This window comes from Hemiscyllium ocellatum, chromosome 15, assembly GCF_020745735.1.
Source record: "Hemiscyllium ocellatum isolate sHemOce1 chromosome 15, sHemOce1.pat.X.cur, whole genome shotgun sequence".
Taxonomy (NCBI): domain Eukaryota; kingdom Metazoa; phylum Chordata; class Chondrichthyes; order Orectolobiformes; family Hemiscylliidae; genus Hemiscyllium; species Hemiscyllium ocellatum.
The window spans coordinates 23,161,292-23,182,333 of NC_083415.1; the positions used below are offsets into that span (position 1 = coordinate 23,161,292).

The window sequence follows — 21,042 nt, forward strand, 5'->3', positions numbered from 1 at the left end:
GATTAAAGGCTAGTTCAGCAACTGTGCAAAAATAGAGATGTATCAGCGATGTTGAAAGTTAGGTTGAACATTGCTGGGGAAGTTAAAACAAACAGGTTTCTTTGGAAGTACAAGCTTGCGGAGCACTGCCCCTTCATCAGCTAGCTACCTGATGAATGAGCAGCGCCCCGAGAGCTTGTACTGTACTTCCAAATAAACCTGTTGGACTATAACCTGGTGTTGAGATTTTCAATGTTGTCCACCCCAGTCCAACACTGGCACCTCCACGTCATTGCTGGAGAAGATGTAAGGAGGAATCTGTTTTTGTTTGTGACAGTAATGTTGATTGTTCAGCTTCAGTTTCTGCTGATTACCATTTCACCATTTCTTTGTATTTCAGTTTATGTTCCAGATGAGGACTTGAAGACAGGAGAACTGAGAGAAAGAGAAGATGCCAGCCCTTCTGCTGCAGAATTGCAAGGTAATGGTTATATGTGCACTGAAGAGGAAGAGGAGGAGGAGGAAGAAAGCAAAGGCAGTTACAGCTACCAGAATTCCCCAGTCAGTGCAATGTCCAATCAGGATGCAGAGTGTGAATCCCACCTGAGTGATACCAGTGACAGATTGGCTGACTTTAAAAGTATTTCTTCCAGGGATGGACAGGAAAAGGAAGAACAATCAAATGGAGAGTTAAAGAATGGCCAGCAGAACAGTTTAGGAGCAATGAGAGCTGTTTATGCAAGCTTTCTGTCTGATTCATATTGGTCAAGTCTGGGATTTGACCTCAAACAATCAAAGACTGAAAGGACAAGCTGCAAGAGCAGCAATGAGAGCACCAAAAGTAGTTTTGATTGGCACCAAGATGCATTATCCAAAACATTTCAGCAAACATCCTCTGGCAGGCCAGTGCCTAAACCAAATCTTTTCAGTTCAGTGCAGTTGTACAGGCAAAATAACAAGTTGTTTGGGACTGTTTTCACAGGTGCCAGTAGGTTTCGCTGCAGAGAATGTAGTGCAGCATATGACACTTTGGTAGAGCTAACTGTACACATGAATGATTCAGGACATTACCAAGATGATAATCATGAAAAGGACGTGGACCGCAACAGCAGTTGGACAAAGACACGAAAACGGGCTTTGCAGGACATTGATGGGATGCATGATGCCCAGAAAGTTTTAAAGTGTATGTACTGTGGACATTCATTTGATTCCCTCCAAGATCTGAGTGTCCATATGATCAAAACAAAACATTACCAGAAAGTGCCTCTGAAGGAACCTATGCCACCTATTGGATCAAAGTTAGTCCCTCCGACAAAAAAACGAGCCCAGCATGAAGTTAATCAGCCTTGTTCGCCAGATTCAACAACTGGAGTTGCAGGTACTTTTGCAGGTGAAGCACAAAAGAATTCAAATCCCTATGTGTCATCTAACAATCGCTATGGTTATCAAAATGGTGCCAGCTATACCTGGCAGTTTGAAGCCTGTAAGTCTCAAATCCTGAAGTGCATGGAGTGTGGAAGCTCGCATGATACATTACAGCAGCTCACAGCTCATATGATGGTAACGGGGCACTTTCTTAAGGTAACAAACTCTGCATCAAAGAAAGGAAAACAGATTGTTTTTGACCCTTTGGCTGTCGACAAAGCACAGTCAGTCACTGAAGGGCCATCAAATGAAACCCAACCATTGGCGCCAGTCAGCAAATTGCCTCCAGATTCATTAACACCCTCAGTGTCAGAAGATAACAAAACCCATGAAGAAAAGCAAGAAATATCAGAAGACATGGAAAAACAGCAAAAAGATAAAGATGATTGCAAAGATGACAACCTGGAAAAGATCTTTGATCCTACACTTCAGTATCAATATATAAGAGAGGAAGATCTAGAAGAGAGCTCAAAGGGGGGTGGAGATATTCTTAAATCCCTGGAAAACACTGTTACTTCAGCCATCAACAAAGCCCAAACTGGGAGCCCCAGCTGGAGTGCTTATCCTAGCATTCATGCTGCCTATCAGCTCCCTGGTATTATTAAACCTGTGCAACTTGGTACACAAATATTACAAGTTAAGCCAAACCTGAAACCAATAGCTCCAAAAGTCAGATATTTCTCTGTTATTACAAGTAACCAAAACCAACCCCTTCAATCCAACAATGACCAAATTAAGGAAGAGCCTATTAGTCCATCTCATGAACAACTTTCATCCAAATTGGAAGAAAGCAATATTGAGAAAAAGGATCCAAAATTAAATCTTCAATCTGGGGTAATTTCACCATGTAAAATGGAATGTGAGAGCCCAATAAAAACAGAAATTCTGCCTGATCAGCCAAGGACGCATTCCCCTTGTTTGAAAGATGCTGAAGAAGCAAAAGAAAGGTTCAAGAAAGAGCCTGTAAAAAATGACACAGGCTCTCCAAATTTTTCAATGACCAATGGTTGCTCTGGAATGACTGTTATCACAGACCATCCATCTGAACAACTTTCTGTCAGTCCACTTAGTGCATTGCAGTCTATCATGAACACTCATCTTGGCAAAGCTGCCAAGCCCCTTAATTCAAACTCTGACCCTGTAACTATGTTATGTAGACTCAATAAAAGTTTACTGGAGAAATCAGCTTCACCACCAAGTTTAGTCAAGCCATCTAATCTTGCTGATCGATATTACTATGAAAGTAGTGATCAACCAATAGATCTCACAAAGTCTAAGAGTGACAAAGCTGCCCAATCAAACCCAGTCAAACCCTTTACTTCACTACCTTCCAAACATGCTCTATCAGATATTGCTGACATGGTAAAGGTCCTCCCTAAAGGCACAACACCAAAACCTTCTACCTCATCGAAGATGACAACAGAGAAGTTAGAGACTGATGTGAGGAGCTTTGAAGATGTGTCAATGGAATTTTTACCAGTTCAGAAAAGAAAAGGTAGGCAGTCAAACTGGAATCCCCAGCATCTTCTCATTCTTCAGGCCCAGTTTGCTGCCAGCCTTTGGCAAACAGGTGAAGGCAAATATCTATTATCGGATCTCGGTCCACAAGACCGCATGCATATTTCAAAGTTTACTGGACTCACCATGACTACCATAAGTCACTGGCTTGCCAATGTAAAATATCAACTAAGAAAGACAGGTGGAACAAAATTCCTTAAGAACTTAGACACAGGACACCCAATTTTCTACTGCAATGATTGTGCCTCCCAGTTTAGGACTCCTTCCACTTATATTGGTCATTTAGAATCCCATTTGGGCTTCACTATGAAAGATATGGCAAAAATATCTGTACAGCATGCCAGAGGGGATCAAGAAGTGTCTAAAGTGACACCTGAGAAGTCAGCAGGGCCATTGGTAACAGATGAGGACACAGGCAGCAAGTTCCAGTGTAATCTGTGTAATCGAACTTTTGCTAGCAAGCACGCAGTAAAACTTCACCTCAGCAAAACGCATGGCAAGTCACCAGAGAATCATTCGCAGTATGTAACTGAATTAGAGGAAGAGTAACAACTCAAGGTGAGTATCAAGACTCTTTCTGTATTATTCAAAGTATTTAAAGTATTGGGAAGGTGAGTCACTGTAAATTGTATTAAACTGTATTCCGGAGAAGTGTTTTGGTCAAGATAAAAAGTCCTTTGCAAAAATTCTTTATTGTTTCTGATGGATAATATTTTGAGTAACTATTCATACAGCAGGGACATTTAATCCTAAAGCTAAGGCCATCCGTTTGATTTGAAGGAAGTTTAGTGCAGTTTTTGGATAAAGAAATAATATGAATAATATGCCCCACATATTTGTGACATTGTGTTATTTCATAAGGTTTGCTTGTTACTCCTTCTTATTGTCAAAAATTTTCAATCATGTCTCTGCTTTACTAAAGAAAATAATTGTACCTGCTATATAAAAAGGGCCATTACTGAAACTTCTTGAGCTTCTCCCTGGCAGTTTGCACACTGAATTATTTAAGTATACCTGAAATATTGAAAATATGCTGCTCAAGATGTTGATGCAAAATGGTCTGGTAGTTGACCAGAAGGAAGCCTGTTTCACACAGTGTCTATTGTTCTTATTTTTTAACTTCAGTAAGAAAGGGAATTTAGCTTGGTGTAAAACAGGTAGCCAGTGCCTATTTTTTGCTACTGGTGTTGATAGTTCCCATCCACAGGATGTTTTGGCTCTGCAAAAAGCTTTTCAGAATCAGTTTAAAAGCTACAGGTACGACACAATTTTCTCAAAATATTGCACTCTTCTATTTCATGCCTGTTATTGCACAAAGATTCTTGATAACAATAAGTGTGTTGATTTGAATGGGTATAATTTATGTCTCAGTATAATTCTGATGCACATTAATGAAATTGAACCTTTGATTACTGGATCTGTGTTTTTTTTGGGAGACAAGCAGATTCCTTGGTAAACAATAATCTATTGATAAAGTGCAATTTTGTTTGAGCCTAATTTAAGAGAATGATGGAACTAACTGTGCATTGAATATTAATGAAATTACAATTATTATTGTATTTTGTGAAACTGTACAAGTACAATAAATATATTTACCATTTAAAACTCAACCTAGCAGTCGACTGTACACTAAGCCCTTTTCACATTCAAAACTCTATTATAGAAAGGTCTGTCAGAATGTAGCACTGAATGCTTTAATAGTTGGAGGAAAATTAGCCTATTTTTTTCTTTTAGAATGGACAGTCTGGAGAGTTTGGTACATAAATAAGGTATGTCATAAAGATTATAACTTCACTTGAAAAATGAAAATGTGTCAACCGTCTATTTCATTATAATAACTACTTCCAGCTTATCATGTGATCCAATATGTGTAATACCAGGTTTTTGCTTCAGTATTATATTCAAAACCTGGGAAAAACAGAATGAATCTAAACCCAAAGTAATCCAAATTTGGCCATTACAAGTTCTTTAGAATTCTGCCTAGTTCTGATTACTTTGGGTGGGAATCATCGTGCCTTATCCATTAGAAGAATAGTCCACAGTCCAGATACATTGTGTTTGGTTGCATGATGGTATGGTGATAGATGGTGACCTGCCATCTGCTTTTGGAGTGCTAAGAGTGCTAACCTTTAGTTCTTTCGGTGATAGAGAAGAAGTGTATTAAACTACTGGCAATCTTGTTCAATGAAGCTTCACCTGTGATCTTGTTGGAAGTGTTTACACATTTACCTTTGTGACTATCAGTGATTTGGGAGTGTGACTGGCAGTGGTGCAGTGTGGACCAACTCGTTCTGACTTAGAATCAATATTCTTGATTCAGGGGAAAAGAGTTTGATTTCTGCCCATTAAATTCCAGATAAATGTTGACTGTGTACATTCTGGAGAAATTTCATCATTGGGTTTCTACATGTTTGTCTTTGCGTTCCCCAGCAGTATCATAGGAACAAGTCCTTATTAACATGCAGTGTAACTGGAACTCTTGCCAGTCAACCAGAGAAGATTGTCACACTCAATATTACTATTAGTTAGAAAAATTGTATTAGAAGTCGAAGACTGATGTTCATCCCAAGGTTTTAGGCTGTAGAATGACTGTACTATTTAGTTGAAACAATAAAAAAGTAGAAGAGAAAATTCAGTTATGGACTGATTAGCAGAATCCATACTTAACATAGAGAAGCAATTTAGTTTTATATTTTGTCAATGAGGGGACAATAAGCAATGCATGATTGTTGTGTAGGACTGATAGTGCACTGAAGACATTTAAAATGTAGGATCTGTCAATATCTGCATCTTGTAGTCACAACAAAAAGCCAGTAACATATGATAATTACACTGGGTTGGCTACAAGCAGAAGAAAAGCCGTAGTTGTTTACAGCTGTTTATCAGTTAGATACTACACTCTCATAATTTGACTGTTGAAGGTATTAATATCTTCTATTATAAATCCCATCATCAAAGCAGTTAAATTAGATCAATTATACTTGTAGAATATTAAACTGTGAATTTGCTAATTTAAATTTGATGGACCAGCTTTTATTCCTCTACCGTTCCCACTTCAAGCTGCCTTGATGTAAGGAAGAAAGCTTCTTGCATTTAAATTTTATTCAACCTGAGGGAATTGCACTTAATTTCCTTTCACAAACTCCAACTAGTTCAATAATGTGTTTCAGGGGGGGATAACCTACAACCCCTATCCAATCTTGACCTGAATTATAAACTGTGTGATTGACTCTTATCAGTTTGGGAAGTGAGCTATCAGGGCATTCATTTATATAAATAACTTTCGTAAAGCGCTCTGTGCTATTGGGAGCCCTATGAAGACTAGGACTGCAGTGGTTCTAGCAAAAGGTCCACTGCCACCTTTTCAGGGAAATTAATGATGATTAGTAACAGTGGACTTAATAGAATGCTAGCGAACCATGAAATCTTGGCAGAAATGGCGGAAGTCATGTTTTAGTCAATTTTCTGCTCCCAAACTGACAGCACAAAAAAAACTTATTTATTTACACAATAGTAAAACAATCCCAGACGCTTTGAAGTAAAATTTTGTTTGATAAGTTAACACCCAGTCACAGAATGAAATCTTAGGATTGATGAGCAAAAGCTGCGTCAAAGAGGGAAGCTTGAAGGAATGTTTTGAAGAAAAACATGTGAAGCAATAGAAAGGCTTAGGATGGAATCCCAGAGCTTGGACTCTAGTGAGCTGAAAGCATGTGGATCATGTTCATCCAGTTCTAGATGTCACATGAGCTGTGTAAAACTGAAGGTATAATTAAAATCAGGGAAGCACAAGCGGAGGCAGTGATGGCAATGACATTGGACAAGTGATCCAGAGACCTGAGCTCTTGCTCTAAGGCATGGGTTTGAATTCCACCAGGACAGCTGGTGAAGCACAGCAAGGCACAACCATTATACGTGTAGCAGCAACGTGTTCTCTGAAGATGTCTGCAAGGGACACATGATTAGTAGAACAAAAGGTATAAGGATAGATCCTGAGAGATCTCCAAAGGGAATGCTGAGAGTGAATGAAAAAGTCATTGCAGATGATTCTCTGGATCAGACAAAATGCATGAGATAGAAACAGGTGAATCAGGTGGATGATGGAGGAGGTTAGTGTGATCATCCTTATCAAAGGCTGTTGACACATTGAGGAGGAAGAGGAGAAATAACTTATGGTCGCAGTCACATTGATTGTCATTTGTGAATTTGATAAGAGCTGTTGCAGAACTATGGCAGCAGTGAAAACTTGACTGAAGAATTTTAACCTTGAAGTTCCAGGGCAATATTCACTTGGATTTGGGAGGCAACAGCAGTCATAGATACATACAGATGTACCATGGAGACAGACCCTTCGGTCCAGCTAATCCATGCTGACCAGATATCCCAACCTAATCTAGTCCTATTTGCCAGCATTTGGCTCATATCCGTCTAAACCCTTCCTATTCATATACACATCCAGGTGCCTTTTAAATGCTGTAATTGTACCAGCCTCTGCCACTTCCTCTGGCAGCTTATTCCATACACGCACCACCCTCTGTGTGAAAAACTTGCCCCTTTATCACTTTTCCCTCTGATCATAAATCTAATTCTGGATTCCCCCATCCCAGGGAATAGACCTTGTCTATTTATCCTATCCATGCCTCTCATGATTTTATAAACCTCTATAAGGTCACCCTTCAACCTCCAATGCTGCAGGGAAAACAGCCCCAGCCAATTCAGCCTCTCCCTATAGCTCAAATCCTCCAACCCTGGCAACATGCTTGTAAATCTTTTCTGAACTTTTCAAGTTTCACAACAAGCTTCCAATAGGAAGGAGATCAGAATTGCACACAATATTCCAAAAGTGGCCTAACCAATGTCCTGAAAGGAAAGCATACCAAACGCCATTTCACTATCCTATCTACCTGCGACTCTACTTTCAAGGAGCTATGAACCTTCACTCCAAGGTCTTTTTGTTCAGCAGCACTCCCCAGAACCTTACCATTAAGTATATAAGTCCTGCTCTATTGCATTTCCAAAATGCAGCACCTCGCATTTATCTAAATTAGACTCCATCTGCCACTGCTCAGCCCTTTGGCCCATCTGGTCAAGATCCTGTTGTACTCTGATGTAGCCTCCTTTGCTGTCCACTACACCTTCAATTTTGGTGTCATCTGCAAACTTACTAACTATACCTCCTATGTTCACATCCGAATCATTTAAACGAATGACAAAAAGCATTGGACCCAGCACCTGTCGCCCAATTCCTAAGCATCTGTATTCCTCTGCTCCCCACCTACTCATGCATCTGGCCAGAAGCACCTTAAATGAATCTACTATGCCTGCCTCTACCACCTCTGCTGGCAACATGTTCCAAACGCCCACCACCTTCTGTGGCATTATCGCTGGGTTGTTACTCCAGAGTCTCAGATAATGTTCTGGGGACCAGCTTTCGAATCCCACCGCAGCAGATGGTGGAATTTGTATTTAATAAATATCTGGAACTAAGTGTTTAACGATGACCATGAATCCATTGTCAATTGTTGGAAAAACCCATCTGGATCACTAATGCCCTTTAGGGAAGGAAACTGCCATTTTTATCTGGTCTGGCCGACATTTGCCTCCAGACCCACGGCAGTGTGGTTGACTCTTAGCTGCCGTCTGGGTATTTATGTATGAGCAATAACTGCTAGCTGAGGCATCAATATCCACACCTCGTTACTGAACGTTTCTAAAACAAAAGGTATCGCATGGAATAGGGTTGAGGGAACAAAAAGAAACAGAACTGAGGAAGAATCATTGGACTCAAACGTTAACTTTGCTTCTCTCTCCACAGATGCTGCCGGACCTGCTCATAGCATTCTCTGTGTTTGTTTCAGATTTCCAGCATCTGCAGTATTTTGCTTTTATTTAAGGGAATAGAAGGCATATCTCGTGGACAAGACAAACTCAGAAAGAACTTGAGGGACGTAGGAGAATAACCAGAGAAACCAAATTTATAGCAGTAAAGAAAAATGGAATTTTCCCATTTGTTCATGTAACTACTAACATTGACATCATAGTGACAAAAATGTAGTGAGTTAAATGATAAAGTAATCTTTTTTTTAATCATAGATTTTGTACTTTTATTGTACATTGTGTCTCTGATATCATGGAAGTTCCTGTGCAATTGCATTACATTTTCATTAGTAATTGGGCTTCTTCTAAGATTACAGAATTTTCCCCATGATATGTGGAAGATGGGCAGCCAGACAAACTGGGAGACCATAGCATTGGATTTATTGCACACACACTGCAGTGAGAATATGCAGTGTAAAATTTATCTGCATCCAATTCACAGTGAATCCACAACACAACATATTACACTGGCTGAAGAATTTCCTTAGTTTGTCTTTTGTCGATCGTGCCAGGTATCGCACCCTTGGTGAGGACAGTAGTATGTATTTTTCTGGATGTGTGTAGACAGGTACAGGATATCAATCAACAAGTAATCCAGAATTGAATGCAGCACTATCCATTTCTAAAGGAACATGTGTACCTACGAAATACAAGTAAGAGCAGCCATTTGGCCCTTCAGATTTATTCCCTTGTTCAAGAAAATAATTGCTCATCTAATCATGGTTTTAACTCCACTTGCTTGGACCTCACATAACTTTTAACTTCTCATGAATCAAAAATTTGTCTAATTTTGTCTTGAATATATTCAATGCTGGGCTTTCTCTACTCTCCAGGTTAGTGAATTCAAAGATTATTGACCATCAGAAGAAATTCCTCCTCAGCCGCCTTAAATACGACAGCTCTTAATTTGAAACTGTGCTCTTTAGTTCTTGATCCCTTTCATGATGGGGAACTTCCTCTCATCAATTATCCTGTCAATTCCCCTCAGAATCTCATTTGTGTCAATAAGATCACGGGTCCTTTTAGCTTCCAGAAGGTATAAGCCTAAGCTGCTCAACCTTTCATCATAAGTAACCAATCAGCCCAGCAGTCAGCTGATTGAACATTCGCTGAACTAGGTCCAATGGAAGTATGCACCTTTTTAAGCAAGGAAAACCAAAACTGGATTATGGAACTCTAATACTCCAACTAAGGCCTGAACATATTTCCAGTCGACGTAAGGACTCACCATTAGCGGTTTTAATCAGGCAACCAGTGTTTAGTTTAATTCCTGATAGATTTCGACAGGTTGTTTTTACAATTGTGCAAGTCACTAGGGTTCTTTGGAATGTTTTTGTTCAAATTTACAGGGTGTGATGCAGTATGTGCTGAAGGACTTGTTCCAGACTTCAAAGCTTCTCCAGTCAGTTCCTCCCGGATATATTACGCTCCCACATAAATGGCTTGGAGAGAATAAGACTCTCACTGACAGATAAAATGTAATTGATCAGACCATTGCTGTATTAAAATGATGCTTCCCCTGTTTTAACTGGTCTGCAGGAACCCTTGGTGGAGCAAGTGCCAAATTATATGTTGTTCTGCTACATGCTGCACAACCTCCTTACCAGGAGGGGCAGCCCCTTGCCACTGGCGATAATGTAAGCAGCTAAAGGGGAGAAGCAAGTGGAAAGCAAGAGACAACCTAAGCAGTCCCTTTATACCTAGTCCAGAAGTGAATAACTCAGCCATGTGAAGGAGAGACAATGGAGTAATGCTGGGCCCAAGTTAATGTTCTGAGCCATGGATTTAAATCCCACCCTGGCAGCTAGTGGTATTTAAGTGCAACTAGTAAATCTGGAATTGAAAGCTAGCCTCAGTATTGATCACTAATGTCTTTTAAGGAAGGAATTCTGCCATCCTTCCTTGGAGATATCCTACATTGAACTCTCAACCACTTTACTGTGGGTCTACTTTCAATTGTCCTGAGGGATGAAGAATGGACAGTAGTTGCTGGATTGGCCAACAATGTTTGTATCCAATGAAAGAATAAAGTTTTAAAAAAGATAAATCCGAACCTCAATTCACTGGTTATTAACAGCTGAAAACCTTAACTTCCCTCTGTTTCTGTCTGTCCACAATACAAAAATAAAATAAATATTCCAAAACTAATTCACTTCTGGTCTATATTTGTATATCTGGTAAATATTTGTTTGTATAGGTATCAACTAATCCGCCTTGTGCATTCCCAGAATTCTGAAGGAGATCGCTGAGGAGGTTGTAGAAGCACTGGTGGTGATCTTTCAAGAGTCACTGGAGGGTCCCAGAGGACTAGAAAATAGCTCCCGTAATACGCCTGTTTAAGAAGGAAGGGAGGCAGAAGACAGGAAGTATAGGCTGGTTGGCCTGAACTCGGTCATTGGTCAGATTTTACAGTCCATTATTAATAATGAGATTGTCAAGTACTTGGAAGTGTATGGTAAAATAGGGTTGAGACAACATGGCTTCATCAAGGTGAAGTCCTGTTTGACCAATCTATTAGAATTCTTCGAGGAGATATTGGGCAAATTGGACAAAGAGTAGGGATAAAAGGTATTTTTCAGGATGAGCTGGTGACTAGTGAAATTCCGCAGGAATCTGTCTTTTGACCACAACTATTCACGTTATACATTAACGATCTGGATGAAGGAACTGAGCACATTATTACTAATTTTTCAGATGACTCAAAAAAGGTAGAGGGACAGGTAGTGTTGAGGAAGCAGAGAGGCTGTGGAAGGACTTAGACTCGCTAGGAAAATGGGCAAAGAAGTAGTGGATGGAATACAATGTGGGGAATTGTGAGATTATGCACTTTGGTCGGAAGAATAGAGGTGTAGACTATTTTTTATGGGGAAACCCTTCAAAAATCTGCAGCAAAGAGACTTGGGAGTCCCAGTTCAAGATTCTCTTACAGTTAATATCCAAGTTCAGTTGGCAATTAGGAATTCAAATGCAATGTAGCATTCATTTCAAGGGGGTGAGAATATAAGAGCAGTGATATACTGCTGAGGTGTATAAGGCTATGGTCAACTGCATTTGGAATATTGTGAACAGTTTTGCGTCCTCTATTGAAGGAAGGATGTACTGGCATTGGAAGAGGTCCAGAGGGGGTTTACAAGTATAACCCCAGGGATGCTGGATTTGTGGTGGAGATTTCTGGGTGTGTACTCAATGGGATTTAGAAGATGAGGGTGTGATCTCATTGAAACTTAAAGAATACTGAGGGAACTGGATAGTGTGGACGTGGAAAAGATGCTCCACTCGTATAAGAGATTAGGGCCTGAGGGCACAGCCTCAGAATGAATGGACAACTCTTTCGAACTAGAAGAAATTTCTTCAACCAGGAGGTGGTGAATCTGTGGAACTCATTCTTGCAGAGAGCTGTGGAAGCCAAGTCATTAAATATCTTTAAGATAGAGATAGATAAGCCCTTGATTGATAAGGGTTATGTGGAGAAGGGAGGAAAATGGGGTTGAGAAATATATCAGCCATGATCCAATGGCGGAGCAGACTTGATGTGTTGGATGGATTAATTCTGCTCCTATATCTTAGGGTATTGATTACTTGTTTGATGTCAGCTACAGTCCCCTTTTCCAGGATAGGGGTCTACAACCATATCTATCCGTTCCCGTTTTGGGTTTTTACCTCCAGTTATGTGCTATCTTGAAATGCAACAGCAAGTGTCAGTGAGTGCTGTGAAATCAGCTTGGGTGTTGTGGCTATCATGGTTGAATGACTGGTATTATGCATAAGTTGAGATTTGTGTTTGACACTTGCAGCATTAGTGTTTGAGGGTGAGTGAAACCATATAAATGTGAAGTAGGAGTCACAATTGATCGAGTTTATTGGTAAAGCAGTGAGGGAGTCTGGTGAATTGAGCAGCACGTGAGGCTGGTGCTGCAGTTAGTGAGGTTTGACATTTGGAGATACACTCACTGACCTTGTCCTCTTGTGTGAAGTATTCAGCTTCTTTCTGTACTGTATTCAGGTCATCAGGGCTGGACTTCTGGCATTGAGCTTGACAGCTATCTACTCTGAATTCTTTGCATTTTTCTAGAAGGCCCTCTGGCATCCAATGAATAAAAGACAGATTAAAGTCATCTAAAAGTGTACTGCCCATGAATTTATTTGCATCAAGTTTCACTCACCTGTCATCTCTGTGGTAGCTGACCTACATTGCCACCTGGTCAAACTTTGTAGTTTTTTTTATTGCTTATTGAATCTTCCCTTCAAATCCTTCCATGGCCTATCACTCCCTACCTCTGTAAAATCCTTTAGCTCCACAACCTTTCAGGATACCTGTGCTTCTTTCATTCTGGCCTCTTGTGCATCCTTGAGTTTAATTGCTCCACTGTTGGTGGTTGCATCTTCAGTTCCCTCAGCTCTAATCTCTGAAATTACCCTCTTCAACCTTTTCTAGCTCTCGACCTCACTTCCCTTAACGGGCCTGGAATAAGTGATGAATGAGTGATGAACCTGGGTCATCTGAAAAGAAACCCAGAAATGTACAACTTCCATGTGGAGTAGGAAAATGAATTTCTGTTCACAACTGTCAAAATTAAGAACCTTTCCCTTATTTCTCTCCAAAATATGTTAAAAAATGAAAAAGGAGCTTCTATAACAGCACAGCACAGTACAATGCACAGTAAATTCAAGGATAGTTTTCCTTTGAGCAGCATGCTTCTGACAAAGGAAGTTGATGAGCGGAAGGCCATCTTGAAAGCTTGATGGTAATTTCTTTTTAAACTAGCTGCAAAAGAAAAGGCCTGCAGTGAAGGATCGTTTCATGTGCCATCTTCTGGCAAAAAGGAAGAAATCATTCACAGATGGGAAAGTAATTGAAGATGCAATGATGTGGCCACTGATTTTTTTTTATTGGCACTAAGAACAAAGAAGAAATAATAATGACAATTCAGAGAACGTCACTTAATACTTCCACAGTAGCAAGATAAGTGGAATTTTTTTATGAAGATGTCTTTTAACAAATACAGCAGGACCTGAAGGACTCACTGCAGTTCAATAAGTCTATTGACATGACCAACACAGCCCAGCTGATTGTTTTGGTATACGTGGTTTTCAAGGACATAACCACTAAGGAGGATCTTCTCAGTCATTTGTTCTCTCTTTAAGGGACAAGGCACGATGATATCAGCAATAAATTCCAAAGGTACATGCTTCAGAAAAAAACAAGGAACTGCTTTCCATCAGAACTGCTGGCACACCAACCATGCTTGGTGCAAATGTGGGCTTTATTGCATTTTACAAGAAATGATTCTGATTTCCATTGTTTTGCCAATTACCTGTGTATAACCTGCCAGTAAGCATTAGCAAGTAAAGTTATTGGCTTTTCATGTAATGGAAGTATTGGTTATAATTGTAAACTTGATACAAGCAAGATCCCTTCAGCATAGCTTTTGTAAATCCTTACCCGATGCTGATTATGATGAGATAATCCCATTTGCTGTTATGAGATGGGTAAGTCAAAGTAAGGTCATGCAAAGGTTTTTAGCTCTAATTTCTGAAATTCAGTTTTCTTAATCAAGAAATGAATAAGTTGTCAGACAGTGTAGTTATTAGACTTTAGCTGCCTGAATGAAAAGCTGAATTGTGAATTGCAGGGAAAGGGCAGAGACTGAACACATATGATCTGTGCTGTGAATGCATCCAAATTGAAATTGGGTTGGTGCTCATATCCGTTGTAAAATAAAATACTATGCACTTCACAAATCTGAAGAACGTTCAAGAAAATAGAAGATAAAGAAAAATGGTTCCTGCTGGCAAACACCTGTACACAGCCGAGAAAGCTAGCAGACAAACTTGACAGGCAATTTCAGAAATTAGGTATGATGGAACAACTCATCGTGTTTGTCTCTAATCCATTCCTTCAAGTAGGCATTCGTTACCAAATTCCATCAGGTATTTGATTTACAGAGCAGTTGAGATGATATGATAATAACTACTACACAAAATCATACTGAGCTGAAAGTCAGATCACGAGAGTGACTGATTCTTAGGGTCTTGTAAACCAAGAAAAACATTCATTTCTATTATCCTGTGTTTTTAAAGTGAAAGCTTACTTTGACTATAAGCCAGATTTCAAAGCACTGGCAAATAATATGCAGTCACAGATGTCACATTGAGGCTTCATAGAATCAGAACCCCTACAGTGTGGAAACAGGTTCTTCAGCCAACACCAAAACCTCCGAAGAGCAATCCACCCAGACCCATTCCCCCTGACTCATGCACCTAACCTACATATCCCTGAACACAAGGGCAATTTAGCGTAGCCAATCCACCTAACCTCCACACCTTTGGACTTGTGGGAGGAAACTGGAGCACCCAGAGGAAACCCACACAGACACTGAGAGAATATGGAAACTCCACACAGTCACCTGAGGGTGGAATCAAACCCAGACCCCTGGTGTTGTGAGGCAGCAGTGCTAACCACTGAGCCACCATGCCACCCTGCTGAGATTTGGTGAGTTGCAGACAAAATAAACAGTAAAATATACCTGGTTTTAGATTTATATAGCACTATAGTTATGCCATTTAGTCTTTTTTTTAAGGTCGATCCTGGTATGTACTTAAATTCAATAAGTGGTCTTGTGTTTGAAAAGTTGGAGACCATTATTTTGTTGTGTTGAAGACACTATGTAGCTGTTAGTTTGTTGTGATTCCCATTCCTCTGCATCTGCTCTATCAAAGCATCCAATGCAATGTCAGAAAATCTTGGAGCTTGCTTCTCCAATTTCATGCCAATCTCGGGCCACTCAGTTGTACAATGGCTCTAGCCACAGCTAACTTTCCTTTTGAGGCACAGTCTAGCTTTAAGTGATTTTGTAATGTTAGGATGTAAAGTTTGCGATTGAAATTTAAAGGAAACTTTTTAATTCTCCTTGCAGTTCTTATTCATCTGTAATTGTAGTATTAAATAGTGGCAAAATCATATTCCAATTTCCTGCTTTTTCTATAAATATTGTAAACTGAATGTAAGCCTCAGGTCCATCTGTCATAATTTCCATCAGGGAATCTTTCAGAGATGCATTTTGAAGATTTTTAGGGAAACATTTACGTACTGATTTCATTTAATGACACCTTTCTTGAAGCTGTGAAGTAATTTATAGTTTCCTGCACCCAAGAAGGCAACGAGTCATACATTTTTAAAAACTTCTTACTATAATATTGTACTGCATTTGTATGAAAGATGCAGTTACAAAATTTCCAGTAATCGTTATTTTGTCATCTGAAAGTCAAGGGAAACACCAATTATGGTTAAAAATTTGAATACTGGCCATTGTGCACCTTTATTACAGAGATATAAAAATGCCAAGCTGATTTAAATTCCAGTACAATTTGCCTTTCAAGTGGCTCAGGATTGTGGATTTGCTGCTGTCTGAGTACATTCGGGAAAAGAAATACTGTCTTTTTCAGTGTAGATTCAAGTGAAGATTTTCTCTTCAAATAGACCTGCAGTAATAATCATATGATAAAAAGCTAGAATGCTGAATCAAAAATTTTCACTTCTATCCAGATTCATTTTGTTCCTTCATTAAGACTGTTCTATGTTACAAAGAAACAAAAGCACAAAACTTTTTTGAATCATTATTTAATTCTTCAGGGCTAACAGCTAAGATCTTGTGATATAAGAAACAGTCAGTTTATAGCGTTAATCATTATTGAAGTCTAAATTGCAGAGATTCAACTTTACAATGCATGAAGGATGTGAATTTGCTGTACTGACTACTAGTCATCCATTCAGACTGAGGCCACTGCATTCAAGTATATGTACAAATTCTAAACCATGATGTATTTCAATTATTGCCAATCTCTCTGGCACTGAAAATTAAATTTTGGAAGTTTATTTTGGAAACCATGTGGTGGAAACATGAAAAGGACATTATCTGTAAGGTGACCTAACATTTTAGACTGTGGAAGGGAGGAATGTTATGTCTCTCAGCTGATCACCAGAGTCCATCATTTGAAGGTATCACTAATATTTCACCTGTCCCACCTGCATTGCAATAAAAGCATTTATCACATCGATACAGCTTTTCTTATATTTCTTTGCCTGGCAAAATTCCTCTCACATTGAAAATGCAACTTCAATTGACATTGAGCTGTATGCTTTCCTTCAAAAAAGAGTTTTAGCTCCAATACTCCTCCTCAGAGTGAGTTTGTCTTCTACTCCCAACCTGTTTTTCATTAAATTGAAAGTGGGCAGGTTGAGTTAGTTTTGTTAGAATTAAAAAAGGTTGTAGCCTACAGTCTAATTCAGTTCATCTCCTGGAGTGTTAAAGTCTCATGTACAGGGAGGTGAGGTGCCTGCTTTAGGGCCCAACTGTGATTTCGAACAGCAATGAGGATGCTAAAACTCAGATAACCAGGCAGTGAAGAATACTGGAGCGCTGTCTGTACACACTTTTATACCCTTTAATTTGCAGACCCACCCAGAAAGCATAGTTTCAGCCTTCTCTTAAATACCTTTTTTTGTGTGCCAAATGAATAAAATTAGATTAACTCTTTAAGTGCCCTTTAAATTGTAGTAAAAATGTAAATTTTGAAGAAACTTAACTAGTTAAATTAAAATGTTATTGTGAGTGGCGATGATGTGAATGCACAATTATTAACCACCCAATTAATCTACATATAATGTGAGCCAGTAAGACCCTTTAGAATCCTGTTTTCAGCTTTCAACTAAAGGTAAGTTTTTTCTGAAGCAATTTCTTATGTAAGAGCCAGGAGGAGTGAAAATACTGATCTGACTCCTCAGTTGTCGTCACTGAACCCTTCCCCTATCCATTAGGGAGAGAGAGAGAGGGCAAGGACCAGTACAAGGAGACTGGAACTGTTAATCCTTGCCACTCATACCTCCAACATAGCAAGTAAGTCAAATTTTAACTCTTCAATTTTTAATTTTTAAGTAGACTGCTCTTAAAGTAAAAGCAGCTTGCTTAGAATTGAGTGATAACTGGTTCAGGACCGAAGCTAAAGAGGAATGCAACAAAATTTTGAAATAAGGCTTGTGTGACTAGAGTGGACATCTTTTGAGACAGATTTTAGTTGACTATTAATGGCGGATTAAGAAAACCTTGATCATTGTCTGGAGAATGGGAGTTTAGCTCCAGGAATGGATTGCAGTTGTTAAGTCTAGCAGTGAAGGCATGGATGAGGGTTTTAGCAGCAAATACTCTTAAGTTAGAGGTCAATTATTATCGTAATAGCTGCCCTGCAGTGCCACCATATCCTTTTTGCTTTGTAAGCTTACATTTTTGCCCTAACCCCACCCCTCCTGAACTGCCCCACTTCCTTAGTCAAAGCTCCTTTTATAGTAGAGTTATTCGATTTGGCAGCATCATTCACTGCTCACTGGAGCGGACTGGGAAAGAAGTTTAGCAGAAAGGTGGTTGAGGAACTACAGAAAATGTTTTAGAAAATTGTTCATGCCTCACTGAGCAACAAAACATCTCAGTGAGGAACTAGAATCCTAGGAAGGGGGTAAACCAACCACAGATAAGTAAAGATGTTAAGGATGATGTGACTCAAATTGGAGCACGGAGGCTGAGGGGTGACCTTGTCAAGGTTTATAAAATTGCGAGGGACATGGATAGGGTGAATAGCCAAGGTATTTTGCCCTGGACAGGTGAGTTCAAAACTAAATGACATAGGTTTAAGATGAGAGAGGAAAGATTTAAAAAGGATCTGAGAGGGAATTCTTCATGCAGAGGGTGGTGTGTATAAGAAATGAGCTGCCAAAGGAAGTGGTGGAGGCTGTTACAATTACAACATTTAAAAAACATCTGGATGGGTATATGAATAGGAAGAGCTTCGAGAGATATAGGCCAAATGCTGGCAAATGGAACCAGATCAGTTTAGGAGGTCTGATTGGCATGGACGAGTTGGACTGAAGAGTTTGTTTCCATGTTGTACGTCTCTGTGACTCTATCACTTACATTTTAGTGTTCTTAAAAAGATTTTAAATAATTGTTTACCATGGAGCAAATGCTTTGCATTCTATGACTAAAATGAATTTCAGATACATCCCTTTTGTGTAAGTGTTGTGGATGAATATGAGACCACCTCCATGATGAATTTTACATTTGACAGCTCTCCTCCCATACCTGATATTTCCCATGGGATGTTATTTTGTTACAAATTTAAATAAGCGCACATTTTTTTAAAAAGAGGCCTTGTTATTTTTCTGCAGTGCAGTACAGATTAAGACCATTGTAGATTGTAGATATTGAGCACAATCATTAGATTATATTTGATTTTTCATGTTGCAAGGTGGATTTTTGATTTCAGAAATGATGATGCAGAAAACTTAGTAGTTGTTATAGTTGCAAGTTGCCATGTTTATTCTTGGCTTTTTGTGGAGGCTGAGATATTTTCCCTCAATGGAAATGAATCAACATCATTTTTATCAGGTTCAACGTTCCTAAACTTCACCCAAAACTTCAACTGATTCTGTATGAGATATTGTTCCACATTTGAGATCACCTTGTGCTACCATTTATTTAGAGCCTGATTTCTGTCTTCTCATGGAGGTAAAACTCAGCTCTCCAAACACAGAAAAATGTTTTTTTTGTAAGGAAGCCCAATGCCTTTATGTCTTCTGCCTCACACTACGTTAATGTAGAATCTTACAGATTGTTAAAGCCTTGGGTACAAAATAATCACACCTCTTCCAAAGTCTGTGTACCCATTGTGAGGGGAAAAGGAAGATTGCATTCCACCCTGTGTGCTATTTTAACGTATTTTTGTGGCTTCTTGAAGGTCAAGAAACATACATTGCTTTGTAGAGTTTGTGATCACTGGGCGAGGCCTTCTGAAGAATCAGGAATATTCTAATAAGTAAGTGTAAAATGCTTTCATACTTTATAATATGACATCTACTGATGACATTTTAATATAGATCTATTTTTAATGCAGTGATTCATCACTGTCCTGGAGAGGCAAGTTGACCCTTGCATTCACCATCATTGTGTGTTACAGTTGGAGAATGTGCCAGAATGCTCTCAATAGTGTCAAAATACATGTTGATAAAGTTTTTTGTCATGTTTGGTTTCAACTTTGTACCAATAATGTTGAGTAGTAAAACACCAGCTCCTCTCTGTTGATTAACAGTGCACTTCAAATTGAAAATGCTGTATTTGTTCTCTCAAGCTCAAGGTTTTGTGGCTATAATGGTTTGTTTAATAACTGTCAGTGTAATGAATGATTGGTTGTGTGAATGATCTGAGTTCAGAAGGTATTCCATTAGTCCTGTTGTTCCTGAGAATGATTGACAGTTTAAAGAGGGTGCAGTAATATCATCTAACTTTGATATGGTTTTTGATTACATGCTTATTTGTTTACGCATATTAATAGTCACATAAATTTTTCCAAGGAGAATTCTTTTTAACCTCAAATACAATGACAGATTTCTGAATGAAGATTTTATTCAGTTGACATGGAATTAATTTACTTACACCTGCATTAAAAATAATTTGTATTGCTTTTAAGTGACTCTTGAGCCACTGTACAGAGTGAATGGCTGGGGAGGATAAATTGGATCTAGATCAGAGAGGTGCTGGAAAAGCACAACAGGTCAGACAGCATCTGAGGAGCAAAGTAATTGACTTTTCAGGCAAAAGCCCTTCATCAGGAACGAGGCAGGGAGTGGTGTGGAGAGGTGGGTGGAGAGTTAAGTGGGAGCGGGGGTGGGGCTGGAGAGAAGGTAGCCAAGAGTACAACAGAGGGATGGAGGTGGGGATAAAGGTGATAGGTCAGAGAGGAGGGTGGAGCGGATAGGTGGGAAGGAAGATTGGCAGGTAGGACAGGTCATAAGAATGGTGCTGAGCTGGCAGGTTGGAACTGGGGTAAGGTGTGGGGAGGGGAGGGGGAATGAGGAAACTGGTGAAGTCCACAGGATAAATCGGATCGCATGGGGATCTGAGTGGCATAGGAAAACGGAGGGGGCATGAAGTGAGAGTGCATAGGCAATCAGAGGGAGCTTTGAAAGGAGCATGGGTATTTGAGGGGGATGTGTAGTAAGAAGGTTCATCAATGAGGGGTAAAATTTGGAGGGCATTTAAACAGTATTGAATAGTGGATAGCTTTCTCTGAGAACTGAGGCTTTCTGACCAGCCCATCTCCAAACCCGCGTTCATGTCTCACTCCACAAAAGTTTGTAAACTGCGTTGCAAACTTGACCAAGTGAAACACAGAAGTGCTGGGCAATGGCTGTCT

The 21,042-nt window shown here is 39.5% G+C and overlaps 1 protein-coding gene across 4 annotated transcripts in view; it reads left to right on the top strand.

Annotated features, from left to right (window-relative positions):
• The window catches only part of LOC132822716 (teashirt homolog 2), a 515,808-nt gene that overhangs the window by 262,067 nt on the left and 232,699 nt on the right, over positions 1-21,042 (top strand). For 2 of the 4 annotated variants that reach the window (XM_060835991.1, XM_060835993.1), the window contains exon 2: positions 380-3,480. In XM_060835991.1, coding sequence (XP_060691974.1) covers positions 380-3,471 — 3,092 coding nt within the window. In that variant the 3' untranslated portion in view covers positions 3,472-3,480. Of the gene's footprint in view, positions 1-379; positions 3,481-4,656; positions 4,692-8,780; positions 8,827-21,042 lie in introns of those variants that run through there. The other 2 variants (XM_060835992.1, XM_060835994.1) reach the window with 2 other exon arrangements.